The sequence below is a fragment of the Amphiprion ocellaris genome, chromosome 5 (genome assembly GCF_022539595.1).
Source record: "Amphiprion ocellaris isolate individual 3 ecotype Okinawa chromosome 5, ASM2253959v1, whole genome shotgun sequence".
Lineage (NCBI taxonomy): Eukaryota > Metazoa > Chordata > Actinopteri > Pomacentridae > Amphiprion > Amphiprion ocellaris.
Genome location: NC_072770.1, coordinates 15,996,485 through 16,012,439, shown reverse-complemented (window position 1 = coordinate 16,012,439; position 15,955 = coordinate 15,996,485). Strand labels below are relative to the sequence as shown.

The 15,955-nt window shown below is 36.4% G+C and overlaps 2 protein-coding genes across 3 annotated transcripts in view; both read right to left on the bottom strand.

Moving 5' to 3' along the window:
• Positions 1-236, bottom strand: part of foxp1b (forkhead box P1b) — a 150,589-nt gene extending 150,353 nt beyond the window's left edge. For both annotated transcript variants that reach the window (XM_023266560.3, XM_055010709.1), the window contains exon 1: positions 26-236. The gene's annotated coding sequence lies outside the window, so the exon portion shown is untranslated. The remainder of the gene's footprint in view (positions 1-25) is intronic.
• A 6,906-nt stretch (positions 237-7,142) lies between these two features.
• Positions 7,143-15,955, bottom strand: LOC111566146 (eukaryotic translation initiation factor 4E type 3). Its single transcript, XM_023266580.3, has 7 exons — positions 15,640-15,955; positions 12,643-12,715; positions 9,909-10,003; positions 9,575-9,635; positions 9,431-9,497; positions 9,165-9,320; positions 7,143-8,628 (listed from the first exon to the last, which is right to left on the bottom strand). The coding sequence occupies exons 1-7, from the start codon at positions 15,822-15,824 to the stop codon at positions 8,582-8,584; spliced, it is 684 nt and encodes a 227-aa protein (XP_023122348.1). The 5' UTR covers positions 15,825-15,955; the 3' UTR covers positions 7,143-8,581.

Genomic DNA, 15,955 nt, shown 5'->3' with positions numbered 1-15,955 from the left:
CTACGAGAGAAAGAGATGATCTTACCGAGGGCGTCGAAATAAGAGCAACAACAAAAATAAAAAATAAAAATGTGGAGTTTCACACTCGCTGCCTGCCGGTGTCTCTCGCAGGGGAAGCTCGTTTTTTTCCCAATGTTATTAGATTTTAACACGCCGAAGACACGCCACAAAAAAAGGAAGAAGAAGAAGAAGGAAAGAAGAAAAAAAAGGAAGAATCGCGGATTTGGATGTTTTTGTTTTGATGTTCCAATATGACGTCATATCCACCTGCTGGGTAAACAACGCTCATTGCATTGCAGATCCCCCCTTCATAGAAACATCACAAGTACAATTCAGCGGCACTTAGTGGCACTTAGTGGGTCCTTTCTATGGGGAAATGTAATGATATGCATTAGTTTTAGCAGAAAGTGTGACAGGAGAGAGGGGGCTGTCAGAAAAGCTAAAATGTCTAAGCTGACTAATTACAATTGAGGCAGAATGAACTTCTATTATTTCAGAAAATTCTCCTCTCCTTTTTTTTCTTGATCTAGGGTTCATCGTAACTCTTCCAAACCCTCATTGCCAAAAGAAAAAAGAAAAAAAAGACAGAAAAGAAAAAATGCTCTGACATAATCATTAAAGATGTTTTAATCTCAGCCGTGAGGAGTTTTAACCATTAAAGAGGGTAGTAGTGTTGTGTTTTTTGAGTAGTGCAGATAACCACATTGCAGGTTCTTTTACTATAATAATAATTTCTAACATGTGGGCCGGCGCTGCAGAATGCTTGCACCTAAATTTAAGTTACACAGAATTTCCCTGCTTGCTGTAAATCTTGTGGTTGCAAAGTTTTGGTCACTTGGTTACAAGAAGTGTAAAAATATTACAACAGTTATTAAAAATATCCCTCAGTTGCCCCAGATGAAAAGAATGGGCCAGTGCAACAGCCCAGTTAACACTAATTGTAAAGCAACATTAACTTCAAGGGAAAATATTTTAAGTCTTTTTTTCTTCTTCTTCTTTTTGTCCTTGATCAAGGTCTGAGAAACACAGCTCATTTCACTGTAAACGACATTACATTTATCATGGCTGCATCTGAGAGGAATGTTGCTGACGAACCTCTCATCAGAGGCTGTTTCTTGGTAGACAGCGCCACCTTCTGACCACACCGAGCCACAGGAAAAGTTACTGCAATATAATATTTCTACTTATTAACCACTTAATCTGTAGCACGAAAGTTTATAGGGAGTTTATATAATGTTATCAGTTATTTTAACACAACCTGCGATATTTTCTCGCTACAGTTTCCTGTAGCCCTTTAATGTATGGCTGTTTTTTTTTTATTATTCTGATATATTTCACTTATGTATCACAGATTGAGCTTTACATTAAAACAATATTACAAGTAAAGCTTTCATAGCATAGCATTTTAGCCCCTTTGTAATTTTTCTGGTCATTTATCGGCTCCTAAAGATGGAATTTTCAAGCTATATTAATGTTTTTCAACATGTTTTATGTTTATGTACACTATACATGACTTACTGTAACTGCTCAGTAAATTGCACTAAACAAAAATTACTACGACTATCACAAGTACTAGTCACTTTGACATGTTTGTGCTGCATGTGGCGTTCTACTAATTTGCTGTTAAGTTCATGACCTCTGAGTTTTCATGCTCAGGCTCCAGTTTGGCTTCTAACTGACCGATTGATCACTTGGCACAGGATCATTCATTTACAAAGCTGCTGCCGTCAAAATCTTCCTCTATCAAACAACCTTCTGCTCTGCTGCAGTGACCCTGACACCAGCAACACTGCACCAAATAAGACAGCAAACCAGCAAACGTCCTGTCATAGTAACAGCGACAAACAGGAAAACACATCGCTATTTTTTGTTGCTTGTTAAATTACACTACACGAACGATCACATTTGAAAAAGAAAAGTGGCAGCATACTGACTTAATAAAGATTTCTCAAAAAAAAGAACAGACAGGCATGAATAAATAAAATAAAACTATAAAACAGGGTATTATACGGTCCCAGGATAAGGTGTTTAAGGTTTAATTTGTATTTATATGCACAGTTCATAGTAACTGATAGCTAAAATGGCTCATATGTATTATAGGTATACCCAATATGCTGTAGCAAGTACACAGAGATATATGATTTAAATCTTTGGTGTTGTGTTTAATGACATCATGGAAAAATCAACATGACACACACCTGTCCTCCAAGCAATTTAACAGATAAATCCAAAGCTACAGTGGATTGTTTATTGTGCATTATGACACAGAAAACACACAAATTCACTCACAAAAAAGACACATTTTGGTAAATAGCAACAAATAGAATTACTTTTTTCATTAAAATATGTCATTAAATCTATGTATATATACAATCTAAACACAGATGCATCAAAGAAAAAAACTTTGACAGCCAAAATATTACAGATTTTTAAATAAGTCTGTAGTCTCTATGCCATTCAGTTATGATATAACTACAAAATTCTCATAATAGTCCAACAGATTTCACTATGAATTGTGTATCCGGCAGCCTTTCATAGGATTACTGTATTTTTTTTTTCCATAAGGTTGTAAACACGATCGGCTGGTGTAATTAATGACAAAAAGCCAAATGTATGTAGAGTCTTATGAAGGTAATCTGACACATAATCTGAGCTTTTTAATTCTTCACTGGCTTGATCTGCGTGTCAATACTGGATCTGTGAGCTCAGCGGAGCCCAACAGCCATGTGTCTGTGTCGGAATTTATTATCATGTTTTGTTGGTGTCACGCTGGTGATGTGTTGTGTGGATTAAGGCCCCGACTTGATGGAGTGCAGTTACAAATTAATTGAGGATCACTATCAGTTACGTAACAGCCTCTCCACACATACGCGTGCACACAACAAAGTAATTAGCTTTCTGTTAATTAGGTAATTAAGCAAATGAATAGGAGCTCCTCTTGATTTCCAAAGGGGGATGGATGGCTTTTATATGGTGTTTTTCCCCTGCTGCTGGGGGCTGTAGCATTCAACACGTAATGAAAGGACGAGGACTTCTGGAGGAACTGCACAGATAATGACCAGGGAAGAACGTTAAATGAGTAAAAGTAGGAGAAACCAGGGATTAAGTTACCTCAGGCTGCATTCTAGCTTTGAATATATAACTGGGCTGGACTCCATCAAACTTTCCCCCCAAAACTTATGAGCCAAACAGGAATGTTTTAAAGGACGGTTTTCTGTTAAAGCTTAAAAACTTAACAAATGTACATGCTCTAACAATTTACATATTACTTAAAATGACACATTAATGCATTTCTGATAATAATGCAAGATTCTGCCAAACTCTTGGCTTCATTCTTACATTATTTTAGCTCTAAAACATTATTCTTGTGTATCTGCTTTGCTCTGAAATGTTACAAATGTGCTCGACGTTGAATAAATGGTTTATATATACCCCAATGCAATATAATTTAAACAGAAAATGATTAAAAACTGTCACCTTTTAAGAACTGTACAAGTTCTAAGTTAAACAGCAGATTATTTCCCCTTATGAACAATAAAAACAAATACTTTAAAAAGACTAATTTGAAAACACAGGCCTAAAAGTAAAAACTCAATGCAGCAAACATGAATACACCCGTGATCACCGATACAAAAGTTAGAAAACCTCAGATCACTGAAACCAAATTGAGTACACCTCTGATTTCCACTTGGAATTATTGCATAAATATTGTTAGAAAATTACATTTAAACACCAGAGCTTCCATAGATTTGGACCAATGGAGTGTGTCTATCTGCATGTCTACATCTTGGTTCCACGTGGAAAAGAACTGCAAAGGTGGAGAAGGATACAGGAAGATCAACAAAAAGTGACCAACTAAAAATCAGCAGAACACAGTCCTACAGTTGCAGCAGTAATCGGGAGGCTTAGAACAACCCAAAGTAGCACTAATGAAAGCCACAGTGGCCCTACTCTTAAAATGATGCCAGGGAACGCTGAGCTCTGAAAAGGCATGGTCAAGAGCTTCAGACTTGGCACAAGACATGGGTCACACCTGACCATCTCATATTTATCTTTTTTTTTAATGTGCATGTTATTAAGTAAAACATGGGTTTGAATATAATTGTTGTAACTTTCTGAGTAGAAAAAAATCTACAGAGGGATGTTGATTTTTGCATCGTTTTCTTCATGCCAATTTGTGGAGCAATGTTTGAAGTGCTGTAATTTGAGAAGCAATGTAGCTAGAGTCCTGAAATTTTGTAGCCTCGGTGATCTTCAGTGGTACAACCCTGCTTTGGTAGAATTATACAACCCAATTATATGATGGTGTAAATTTGGTCAAAAAAATGTCTACTCTGATATTCCACCAACAATAAAACAACAGACAACAAATGAAAACGTGGAAACACAGTGCTACCTAATGTGGTCTCATACATGCTGTTAATAAGACAGTTCTTTTCCAAACACATGCAGTCATGAAGCTGGAAATATCACCAATTAGTGTATTTATTGCCAGTGTTTACAACAAAGCACTTACCTTGTCATGGTTGCCAAGGTAAGTGCTAATGTGCAAGATCTGACCAGTATCTGCTTTACAGCATTTAAGGTGTAAAGCCATCACACTTAACTCATTTAAAAAGTAGCTAACTTTCTTTCTGTATTTATACACCTCTTACACAGATGATGGATTATAGACTGTAGTACAAATAACAATTATACTAAAAAATAGCTTTTGAAGGTTATTAATAAACATATGCATTGGTTTGTCTAATTTGTATTCAAGGTCTCACTGAGGACTTTCTAGTGTCAATGTAAATTATAGAATAACAGAAGCATTTCCCCAATCAAGAAGTGTTTCTTTGTAGATGCTAGCAGGGTCAGCTATTCTTCTTCTTCTCCCCTCTGATCATTAAAGCAATGTTTCTGCACCGCCCAAGCTGCTGGCGGGTGAATCCTTACAATGTTGGACACAATCAAATCTGTGAGATTTTGAGTCCGTACCGGCACCATTTCAGTTGGCTGTGTAAGTGCAGCATGATCAGTGCAGAGTAAAACTGGATGCACTCTACACTGGTTTTATAAATTACTGACTAGTCTTCTGAATTAATTTTATAACCCCAGGGGACAGAGGCACTCTAAAACTAGCTGTCCATGTAATTGCTCACGCTCCGGTTCCTGGACATTCACATTAAATCTTGTGTATTAGGTCGTCGGACATGTTTAGGGATCAAAACAACTGATTTTGTGTTGTTTGGATCAAGCTTCCAATACGGAGCTTATTATGTTGATTTGTTGGGTTTAGTGTCCAAACATTTAGTGCACTCCTGTTCTAAATTTAGGATTTCCAGAAGTTGTAACTCGGAACTTTGAATTTATATTTGCGAATGACGTTATTTGGATGGGTTGGGTCTTTAAGAAAGTTTACTCTTTTATAACCCAAAAAACAAAATGCATTAACCAGTAGGTTTGGAGCTGATGCAGACACTGATTTTAAGGAGTAAAAAAAAAAACCCAATATTAATATATCAACCAATGTTTTTTGTATTCATATTGGAGTTCATTGTTCATCAGCTTTCCAACAGTGTTTCACAGGCTAGTTAGCAGCTTATTGTGAATACAAAGCTTGATTTAGCATCATCATCCACTCAGTTGGGATGCAAACTCTGCTGCAGACTGTACTGGGACTGTTGTAAACAATGGAGTCTGAGTCATAGACTGTATATAAAGATAGACTAGCTCTTTGTGGTATCATCTATAGGTTTTAAAGTTCAGCTAATCAAAAATTGGGCAAAGAGATGTAGTGTGAGTGGAGCTGAAGCAGGCAATGCAAACTATTGTCCTGTGAAGGCACCTACCTCTTACTCAAATTGTAATTATGCATAATTTTAAGGCTTAAAACAAGATAAACATGCATGTTTTATTTAAAAAAAAAAAAAAAAAAAAAAAAAAAACCTGAACTGTTGTCATGAACAGGGAGACTAGCTCCAGATGCCAGTTTTTTTTCTTCTGTACCCGACTGGCATGAGTGCTTTTGGGGATTGACTTGCCTTTGCAGCCAGCCTCAAGTGGCCATTTAATAAATAGCAGTTTTTAGCTGGCTTCATTTTCCAGCTTTGGATGATGCTCTGCAGGACAAAATATCTGATGACACAATTTCATAACCCCAAATACATTTATCAGCATAATGTTCTGTATCAAATAAAAAGGAAAAGTTTTATATCAGTACATATCGATCAACAAATACACTAATACCAAGATACCTGTGATAGGCCAGTATCAGCAGATAAAATCAGCGCACCAATACATCAGCTGGATTCTACAAATATCATTTGCGATAAAGAGCCCACAGAGAATTATCACCTTCATTTTGGCATTTTTGATATATTTCTTTTGATATAAAGGCCTGCAACTAATTTCCAACTTGTCAAGCGGAAATGAGCTCAGAGAACCCAGGAACAGCCAAAAAGAGGACATTGGCATCAGTTTAGAAGAATAAGAGACTCTATGAGATATTATATTATGGTGATTATATGCCTAACTTTGAGTTGATTATCCTGACATTGTTTTGACTTAAACATTCTAACCATTAATGTTTAAGTGAGCAGTAGAGAAGAAGTTTGTTTCTTTCAGGCAAGTCTGTAACTGCTTATTGGGATATTTACTGAACAAAGTCGATACATTAGTGACTTCAGAGGAAGGTCTGGAAATCTTTTAAGTGAAATGTGGAGTACATTTTCAGTCTTGTGGTTATTACAAGTTGGAAAAACACTCAAGTCTATGCAACTTTGTTCAAAGAGCCTTTTTAAAGATTTCCATCCCTGTTTTATGTTTGACTTCATATTTGTTCATTTTGCCTCTGACTGTGTTGTTTCATACTGTAATTTCCTTTTTTTTAATGAAAAAAATTGCTATATAAATACAGTTTAATTACTTACCACGAAGTTTTACTGACCTTTAAAAATATTTGTTGAGGTATTTTCTACCGGTAGACAGTATTAGGAGTAACAGCAACTGGTGTAAGGACAAGATGGCTCAGTATAATCAGACAATGTTAAATCACTGAGGTATTAAAATACACCCAACATGCCAGAATAACAACACTGTCTTTTAATAGATACCCGTTGTTGAAAAATGTACTCTGAAAAAGAAACCCCAATAATAACTGCATTTTCAGCTGAGTTTTATTTACTTTGTCCATGTCACTGCAAAAAAAAACTAAACGTTTACAAAGGAAATATTGCCCCCTTAAAACTATCAACCAGTCCAAAGTTGATCTATAAAAGTGGTGTGACAATAATGCCAGTAGCATTCAGGTTACTGTGGTCTACACTGCAATAAAACAACAGAGTGTTAACAGGGTTAGTAAAGGTAACTCAAATTCAGCAATAAAGTTGCAGAAAAACTGCCCTGATTTGTAAAGGGATCTGAAAAATATGTTGTTCTATTTCTGTGGCATTTTTTAAGGTCAGTCAAGTTTTTTTTTTTTTTTGTTTGTTTTTGCTTAAGTTCATCACATCCATCTTATCTGAATTTTTAATGATGACATTTGACAAACTGTACCTACATTTATTGCTAAATATGGTAGGAACATGGCCTTATATTACAATCTTAAAGGCAAATAATGCTGCCTTTTTCTGTGTGTTATTGTTACGGGGACACAGTCCAGTAAGCAAACTACTAGATTTATTGGTAGGAGAAACAAGTAGAGACAAGTACGACAAAGCACCACTAGCTGAGCACAAAAATGTGCAGTATCTCTTCAAACAATCCATGACTCCATTTAGGAGGAAGGGAGACCTACTTTCAACACGTGTGTTTAAAGAAACATCTAATATGGTGAGGCTGAGAACATTCCCAGAGGCACCTTTCAGGACGGGTTTTCCTCTTTTACATAAACCTGTAAAAACGCATTTCGGAAACCAAATATACAGTTTCTAAGGGCCATGTCTGTGCAGGATTATGCTCCGATTCCCTATGATGGCTTTATAACTGAAGGACATTGTGATGGGAATAGGTAGTCATGTGCAATATTTTCAAGTGTTACCCTGATTTAAGTTTGACGTACACTTGATGAAGATTCCAGAAACCAAATGGGACATTCACTCCATCCAAGTGGAAAAAGTCCAGCTGAGTAAAACACTTTCATCATTAAGATACAAACTTCTGAAATGGCAGAAAAAGTGCTTTGGCACTGTACAAAGCTGACTTGATTGAAACATGATGTGAATGCAGACGGTTAACAGTTAAAACATGGTATGTAGCTGCTACCTCTATACCAGGAATTACTTGCGAGGTCCATCGGCCGTGCAGAGGACAGGACCATGACAGTGCAGTTCAGTATAGCAGGAAGTCGAGACCGACACAAACTAACAAACTCTGGATGACAGTTGCACTGGATATACATTCTCTGACGAGTTCAGAGCTTTAGGACCCATGTCAAAATGAAACAAGGCATCAGTCATTAAGTTATAAAAATATATTGATAACATTTCCTTGTTGAAAGCAAAATAATATCCTTGATTAGGTTGTGGACAGAGCCTTTATGTCAAGGCAGGTACAGAGTTCGGGTTAAAAAAAAAAAAAGAAAAAAGTGCGTTACAATCTAATGTCTTGAGCGTCCTCCCTCAAAGGCATGATGTTCCATGTGAGCTGAAAAAAGTCAGAGATTCATGGTGATTATAAACCTTTGATCTGTTTGACATAAATAAAATCATTATACTTGCAGGACACAGTTAGACCTTGAACACAGAGAGGCATTTTTTTTAAAAAAGCATATATCCATTCCAAGCCTGGATAGAAGTTGTGGACTGGCAACTGAAAAACTTGTGCAATGTCAAGGACAATTTAAAGCTAATTAGTTTTTAGCAAACATAACAAAATATTGCATTTCTGGCAACAAATACTTAACAAGTAGTGACAAGATTTGCCGATGTGAATGTGCAGCAGGAATGAATGCATATGAGCCATTTGTCTTGCTGCCTCTTCTGTAACGTCAATAAAGCCCTGATTAGCCCAAAGCCATGTGCACTCTTAAATCATCCTCTGGTATGCTTACATGTTCTGCTTCGGCCCTTCAAATATACATTTTTTTCTCTATAGTCTGCCTTATATCACCAGAGACAAAAGTTTCTTCCCTCTGTAAAGGTACAAGACACGTAACTGGAAAAAAATATGGGTATACTTACACTTATAAAAAACAGCTTTAAAAGATATGTATGGGAGCAGCTCATAGACTTTTCCCAAGATATTTGCTTCGTTAGCGAGAGATGCATCTTTATTCCAGACTTGTACAACGTCTTCCCGATCGCGAACGCTAACACTGACACCGACAACCTCGTCGTCTGGGAAACAAAAAGATGACAAAACAGCACAACAATGAATCAGTTTGCATCAAGACGACAATTATTTTTGGAGAGAAAAGGTTAAAAAAAAAAAATTTTTTTAAAAGTACCTGAAGCACAGTAATCTGCAAACTGTTCTCCAATGGTTGCAAGTAACAATTCTTTCCAAACTGCAGACTGAAATACAGAAAAGCTAATTAGTAATTCAGCTACAATATTACAGTAAAAGCAGATAAACAGAAAGCAGCACCTACAGTGTTTTCTTTTGGTATTTTCATCTTCCATACTCCTCCTTTTGCATTACTTTCCTCTTCCCTGTTGGTGTAAAAGATAAAGAAGAACAGAGAAAATAGTTCTACATTATATACTGACGGTCTCATTATAAAAACAACGTCAAGACTCAGGTTTTTATGCCATCAAATGTATTTATATTTACTTTAATAAAGGGATATGAGATTGAGAGTATTTATCCAGTGTAAAATTTATAAAACACAACAGCAACTACATGAGCAACACTTCTAATTTGTCCTCTGTTTGAGCCAGTGATAAGGGACATAATCGCAATGTTTCCAATAATAATAGACTCACCACAGCGGCCTCCGCTCTCCGCGCATTAAGTGATAGCTACATCTCAAAGGCAGGGCTGTGACTGGAGGGATGTTGTTATATACACTCCAGAACAACTGCAAACAGAATCAGAAACAGTCAAGTGGTGACAGCTATTCTCTGATCTGTACTGGATATTTGAGGCTGATACTGAAATAGAAACGTGGCAGTTTAAAAAAAATCCATTTGCAATAGATTTGCAAATACTTTGAACTGCTTTTATTTTGAATTTGGGAGCATGATGCATACTGGGAACAGCTAAAAATCCATCCATCATTGCTCTCTGCTGGACAAACTATGTAATAATAACACTGAAGACTATTTTAGTGTGTCTGTACTACAGTTTCTTGTTGTTTATTGGTGAATTTACACATCAGCACTGATATATATTTTACACTTCACTTCACTAGTTAACAATAATGTGCAATAACTACATTTCTGTGCAATAACAAAATCACTATTTATTACACTGTACACTTACTTTTTATTTTACTTAGAACAATGAACATTTTATGCTTATACTTTATCTACATATGCCTGTATTTTAGCACATAATTTTCTACATTTATATTTTTTTGTACTGCTTAAATTTCTAAGACTTTGAATGGGAACAACTATAATATTGACCATTACACTGAACTAATTCATAAACATATTGAAAAGAGCTAGTTTGGAGGGAAAAAGTTAGCACTGTGCAATACAATGTTATGAGTTCATTCAATTTGCATTTGGCTCATTTACACAATGATTGCAACTAGCAATCTTTAGCCATTATACACTGCCTGGCCAAAAAAAAAAAAGTCGCCACCTGGATTTAACCAAGCACACAGATAAGAGCCTTCCATTGGATAATTAATGCAGTGATGAATGTGTTTCAGCTGCAACAACTTATTTAACCCTAGCTGATGCAGTGAGGAGCTTCTCGTTTCTTAAACAACCATGTTGGAAGACATATCCTGTGCTCATGGAAAGGATGCTAATCTGTTTCAGAAGGGTCAAATTATTGGCCTGCAAGCAAAGAAAACAACTAAGGAGATTTCTGAAACTACTAAAATCAGGTTAAGAACCTTCCAACACATTATTAAAACCTTAAAGATAGTGGCGAACGATCATCTTCGAGAAACAAGCGTGGTCGGAACAAACTCTTAGATGATTGTAGATGACAGTAGAACTCACAGCCATGTTTAATAGTGAAAGTAAGAGCATTTCCACATGCACAATGCGAAGGGAACTCAAGGGATTGGGACTAAACAGCTGTGTAGCTCTAAGAAAACCACTGATCAGCAAGGCGAAATGGGGAAAAAAAGGCTTCAATTTGCTATGGAGCATAAAGGTTGGACTCTGGAGCAATGAAAGAAGGTCATGTGATCTGATGAGTCCAGATTTACCCTGTTCCAGAGTGATGGGGGCATCAGGGTAAGAAGAGAGGTAGATGAAGTGATGCACTCATCATGGCTAGTACCTATAAGTCTGTGGGGGTTAGGGTTATGATCTGGGGTTGTTCAGGTTCAGCAACATTATGTTCCCAAAGAATGAGGTCAGCTGACTATCTGAATATACTGAATGACCAGGTCTTTCCATCAATGGAGTTTTCCTTCCCTGATGGCACGGACATGTTCCAAGATGATAACGCCAGGATTCATGGGAACATTGTGAATGAGTGGATCAGGGAGCATGAGACATCATTTTCACACATGGATTGGCCTCCACAGAGTCCAGACCTCAGCCCCACTGAGAATCTTTGGGATGTGCTGGAGAAGACTTTGTGCAGCAGTCCGACTCTCCCATCATCAATGTAAGATCTTGGTAGACAATTAATGCATCTCTGGACAGAAATAAATGCTGTGACATTGCAGAAGCGATGCCAAAGCAAATAAGTTCCATACTCAAAGCTAAAGGCAGTCCAACAAAATACTAAAGTGTGCCACTTTTTTTGGCTGGGTAGTGTATATTAATGTACAGATTATTTTCTGACCTTATTTTTGTCCAAAAAAATGTAAGAATATAGTGAAAATGCACATTGTAATTTCCAAAGTAGATTTGCATGTTTAATCCAAAATATTGATTTGACTATTAAGTAAATGACAAAAAATTTTGAGAACAAGCAAATATTTGGCAACTGAAACAATCAAGTGTCAAAATAGCTGTAGGAAATTATGTTTTGTAGCTAAACTTTTTGATTGATACCTTGTTTCACCAATTTAAACACCACTGCAAAATATTACTAACTTAGACCTGGCTGTTGTGTGATGTCCTCGTTGATATTAAAATATCAGTCTGTTTATTTTGGAGCGAGTTGTGTTTTATATTATATATTTTCAACATTACATGCTGAAAGTCCCCATGAAAACAAGACAGTGGCTTTCCCTCCATTTAGTACAAGGGGAACAGTGTATGTTAGACATGAATTCATCAAATAACGGTTTGATAATCAACAACAATTACACACGCCATTAAAAAAGCAACCAAAAAAACAGCACTTCGAAACTGTTTAAACTTCACTAGAAAAAGCTGATGTAATATGGTATCAATAAACTTTTTTATGATGAAAAGTTTTGGGTTTTTTTTTCCTCCCACCAGTTGTGCATACTGTAGCTGCTTATTCCCTCGCATCACGGAAGCTCTCCTCAAACGACTCTGACTTTTAGCCAAGTCATGCACTTGATCTTTTTGTTCCTACGACAATGAAGCTCCTTAAGCTGACATCAAATCTCACCTGAACAGTTTGCACCGTGTAGATCTTCTTCAGATTGGATTCACATTCTGCAGCCGTCGTGCCAGGTAAAGACCTTGAAGGATGAGAGGAAACTGTTTTTACCCAAACTAGACAGAACGCGGAAACAAGTGTAGAGCTAGTAGCACGGTTGTTACACTGTATACGATAAAAGACCTGGGATAACCTTTATGAAGAAAATGTTTCTGCATAAATAGACTATATGTTGATTGAAGTCATTTAATGTATAGCCACTGTTTTATCGATATACAAGTTAAATAGTTTGACGCTTTTTGACATTTTGACATTGCTCTTTTAAAGAATAATGATTACTAACTATAAGATCAGTTTTTGTCAGCATTATGGATTAAAGCTTCATTTGTTTTCTATGAACTCCTCACTTGTTACATCTACGCTATGATCTAGGTTTTCAATCTGTATGTTCTTATTACTGTTATTATGACTATTTATCTATTTTTAGATCTACTGTTGCTTTGTTTTTTGTTTTCTGTCTTTTTTGTTGTTTTTATGGGCTTAACGCTAGTATATTCTGTTGATCACTATGTGACTGTGATGTAAAAGCTGCTATATAAACAAGCTTTTCTATTAAGTGCCACAAATTGGAAGAAATTTGTTGTCATGAGGAACACAGTTTGACAGTTTAATGTCTCCTATTGTCAGACGAGCAGTCCAGTATCCAAACACATATTCTGTTTACAATGAAATGAAACACAGAAAAGCACCTAAATGTTATATTTAAGCAGCTGAAACCATGGGATGGCTAATCTGGTCATTTTCCCCAATATTAATGGGTTGTAAAGTCTGAGTATTCGTCACACCTTTAAAAGTTTAATTCTTTCATATGTCACTTCTCATATTTATCAGATACTAATGAAGCATTAGTGTCATACAGCATATAGAAACCTTTATTCAAAGGCAAATGGTAAAATAATAAACAATATTTTTGTTGAGGGTTTTTTTTTGCCTTGCCCTTTAGGGGATCATGACTCCTATCCAAGTTTAGTTTTTGACAAATTATGAGTTGAAGTGTTGTTTTTTTCTACAAACTCCTTACTAGTTCCATCTATTAAGTGCCACAAATAGGAGAAAAAGGAATGTCATGAGTTCTCTTGAGCCTTTCTTGTCTCCTATTGTCAGATGACCCAAATATATACTCTTCAAGATTATATATAAGACAGAAAAAGCAATAAATTGTTATGTTTAAGTTGCTGAAACCTTGTAATGTTGATTATTTACGCTTGATAAAACATTCACGAATGGATTGTCTTAAGTGATGCTCAATAATTTGCAGTTGTTTGACTGATTGGTTCATTTTTTTTCCAGTCTTCATGGGTTGTAAAGTCTGAATAGTCTTTCATACGTCACTTCTCAACTTTAGTAGATTCTAATCAAGCTTTAGTGTCATACAACATTTGGAAACCTTTATTCCAAAGCAAATGGTAAAACAACAAGCAACATTTTTGTCACTTTTTGCCTTGCTCTTTAAGGGATCATGATTCCTATCAAAGTTTAGTTTTTGGCAACATTAACAGTAAAGCTTCATGTTTTTCTATGGATAACTTACTAGTTACATCTATTAAGTACCACAAATTAGAGAAAATGGCTATCATGAGTCTGAGGAACCCAATTTGACACTTTTATGTCTCCTGTTGTCTGTAGAATATCCAAATATACTCTGCTTAAAACAATATGAAACACAGAAATGGATCAAAATTTTAAATTTGAGCAGCTGAAACATTAGAAAGTGTGTCATTTATGTTTGTAGCTGTTTGACTAATTTTTCCCAGTCTTTCTAGGTAGTAAAGTCCAGTCATTCTTCAGCTCTTTGAAAGTTTATTTCACTCATATGTCATTTATGAGATTTATCAGATACATAGATGATTACCAATCATGCTTCAGTGTCATATAAACTTTAGAAATCTTTTTCTGAGGCAAATAATAGAGCAAACGTTTTCGAAAAACTTTTAGCCTTGCTCTTTTAGATGATCATGATTCCTATCCAAGTGTAGTTTTTGACAACATTATGGACTAAAGCGTAATGTAATCGAGTAACTACTTACTAGATAGATAGATCTATTAAGTATCACAAATTGGAGATAAATGGCTACAAAGAGTCGGAGGAACCCAATTTGACACTTTCATGTCTTCTATTGTCAGATGATCAGTCAAAATTCCAAATATATTTAGTTTAGAGTTACATGAAACACAGTAAATCAAAAGGTTAGAATTAAGCAGTTGAAACTTTGGGACATTGGTTATTTACGCTTGAGAAAACATTCATTAATGGATCGTCTTAAGTGATGCTCAAAATTTTGCAGTTGTTTGACTGATCGGCTCATTTTTTCCCAGTCTTTTTGAGTTGTAAGCTGCTTTTAAAGTTTATTCCTTTCATATGTCTTCTCAAATATAGCAGACACTTTCCAGATGACGAATCTTGCTTCAGTGTCATACAAAGTTGGAAAGTCTTTGTTCCAGGGAAAACAATAAAACAATATGCAAAGTAGAAATGAGAAGCTACAGTCCCATGACCTCAATGCTAAGTTGCAACGTTTAGGATTCATTTTAATCACAGGTAGTGAGGTTCTGGCATTAATGAAGGACTCTGATTAGATAACAAAGGCTTCCAATAAAGGATTACTGTGTCAGACTGGAACTACTTATTGCAAAATGGTACAAACTGTGTTAGTTTCACCCCAAACCCCCTCAGGCACCCTGCAGGGAAACATATTTAAAGTAGCTTCGTGGTTTAATAGCTAAAAAATGACTGTGTGCGCTTGTCCACCGTTTGTCTGAGTAAATAAAAGCAGTGTGAGTAAACAGAAGAAGGTCATGTTAATCGCAGACTCTTCTCCCGCTACATTTGGCTCCTGGAGGCCTTCGGAAAAGCCTTGAATTATATTTTTTTTCCTCCATCGTTTCGGTTCGTCTCCGGGGCTCGAAACTGGAAAAGACAACGCAGAAGAAAGGTGAAAATATTACCTGTCCAGCCAAAACGTCCAAGGTGAGTGCAAAGGCAGCGTAGTCGTGTCGTCTTCTTGGTGTTTCTTTGTGATGTTTTCCAACTCTTTCTCGTCGATGTCTATGTTGTTTTCGGGGGAAACCGTCTGTCCGCTCAGGGCGCCTCTGTCCATCTGGACGTCCGTGTGACCCGCGGGAACCGCCATGACAGCAGCCGACAAGCTAAACCGTTCCGTGTTGATTCTCGGTGCGAATCCTCTTTAGAAAAATACCCGGTTTGGCTTTTTCTCCACATACAGAAACACACTGCCGCTTTTCCGCCCACCGACCGCTGACG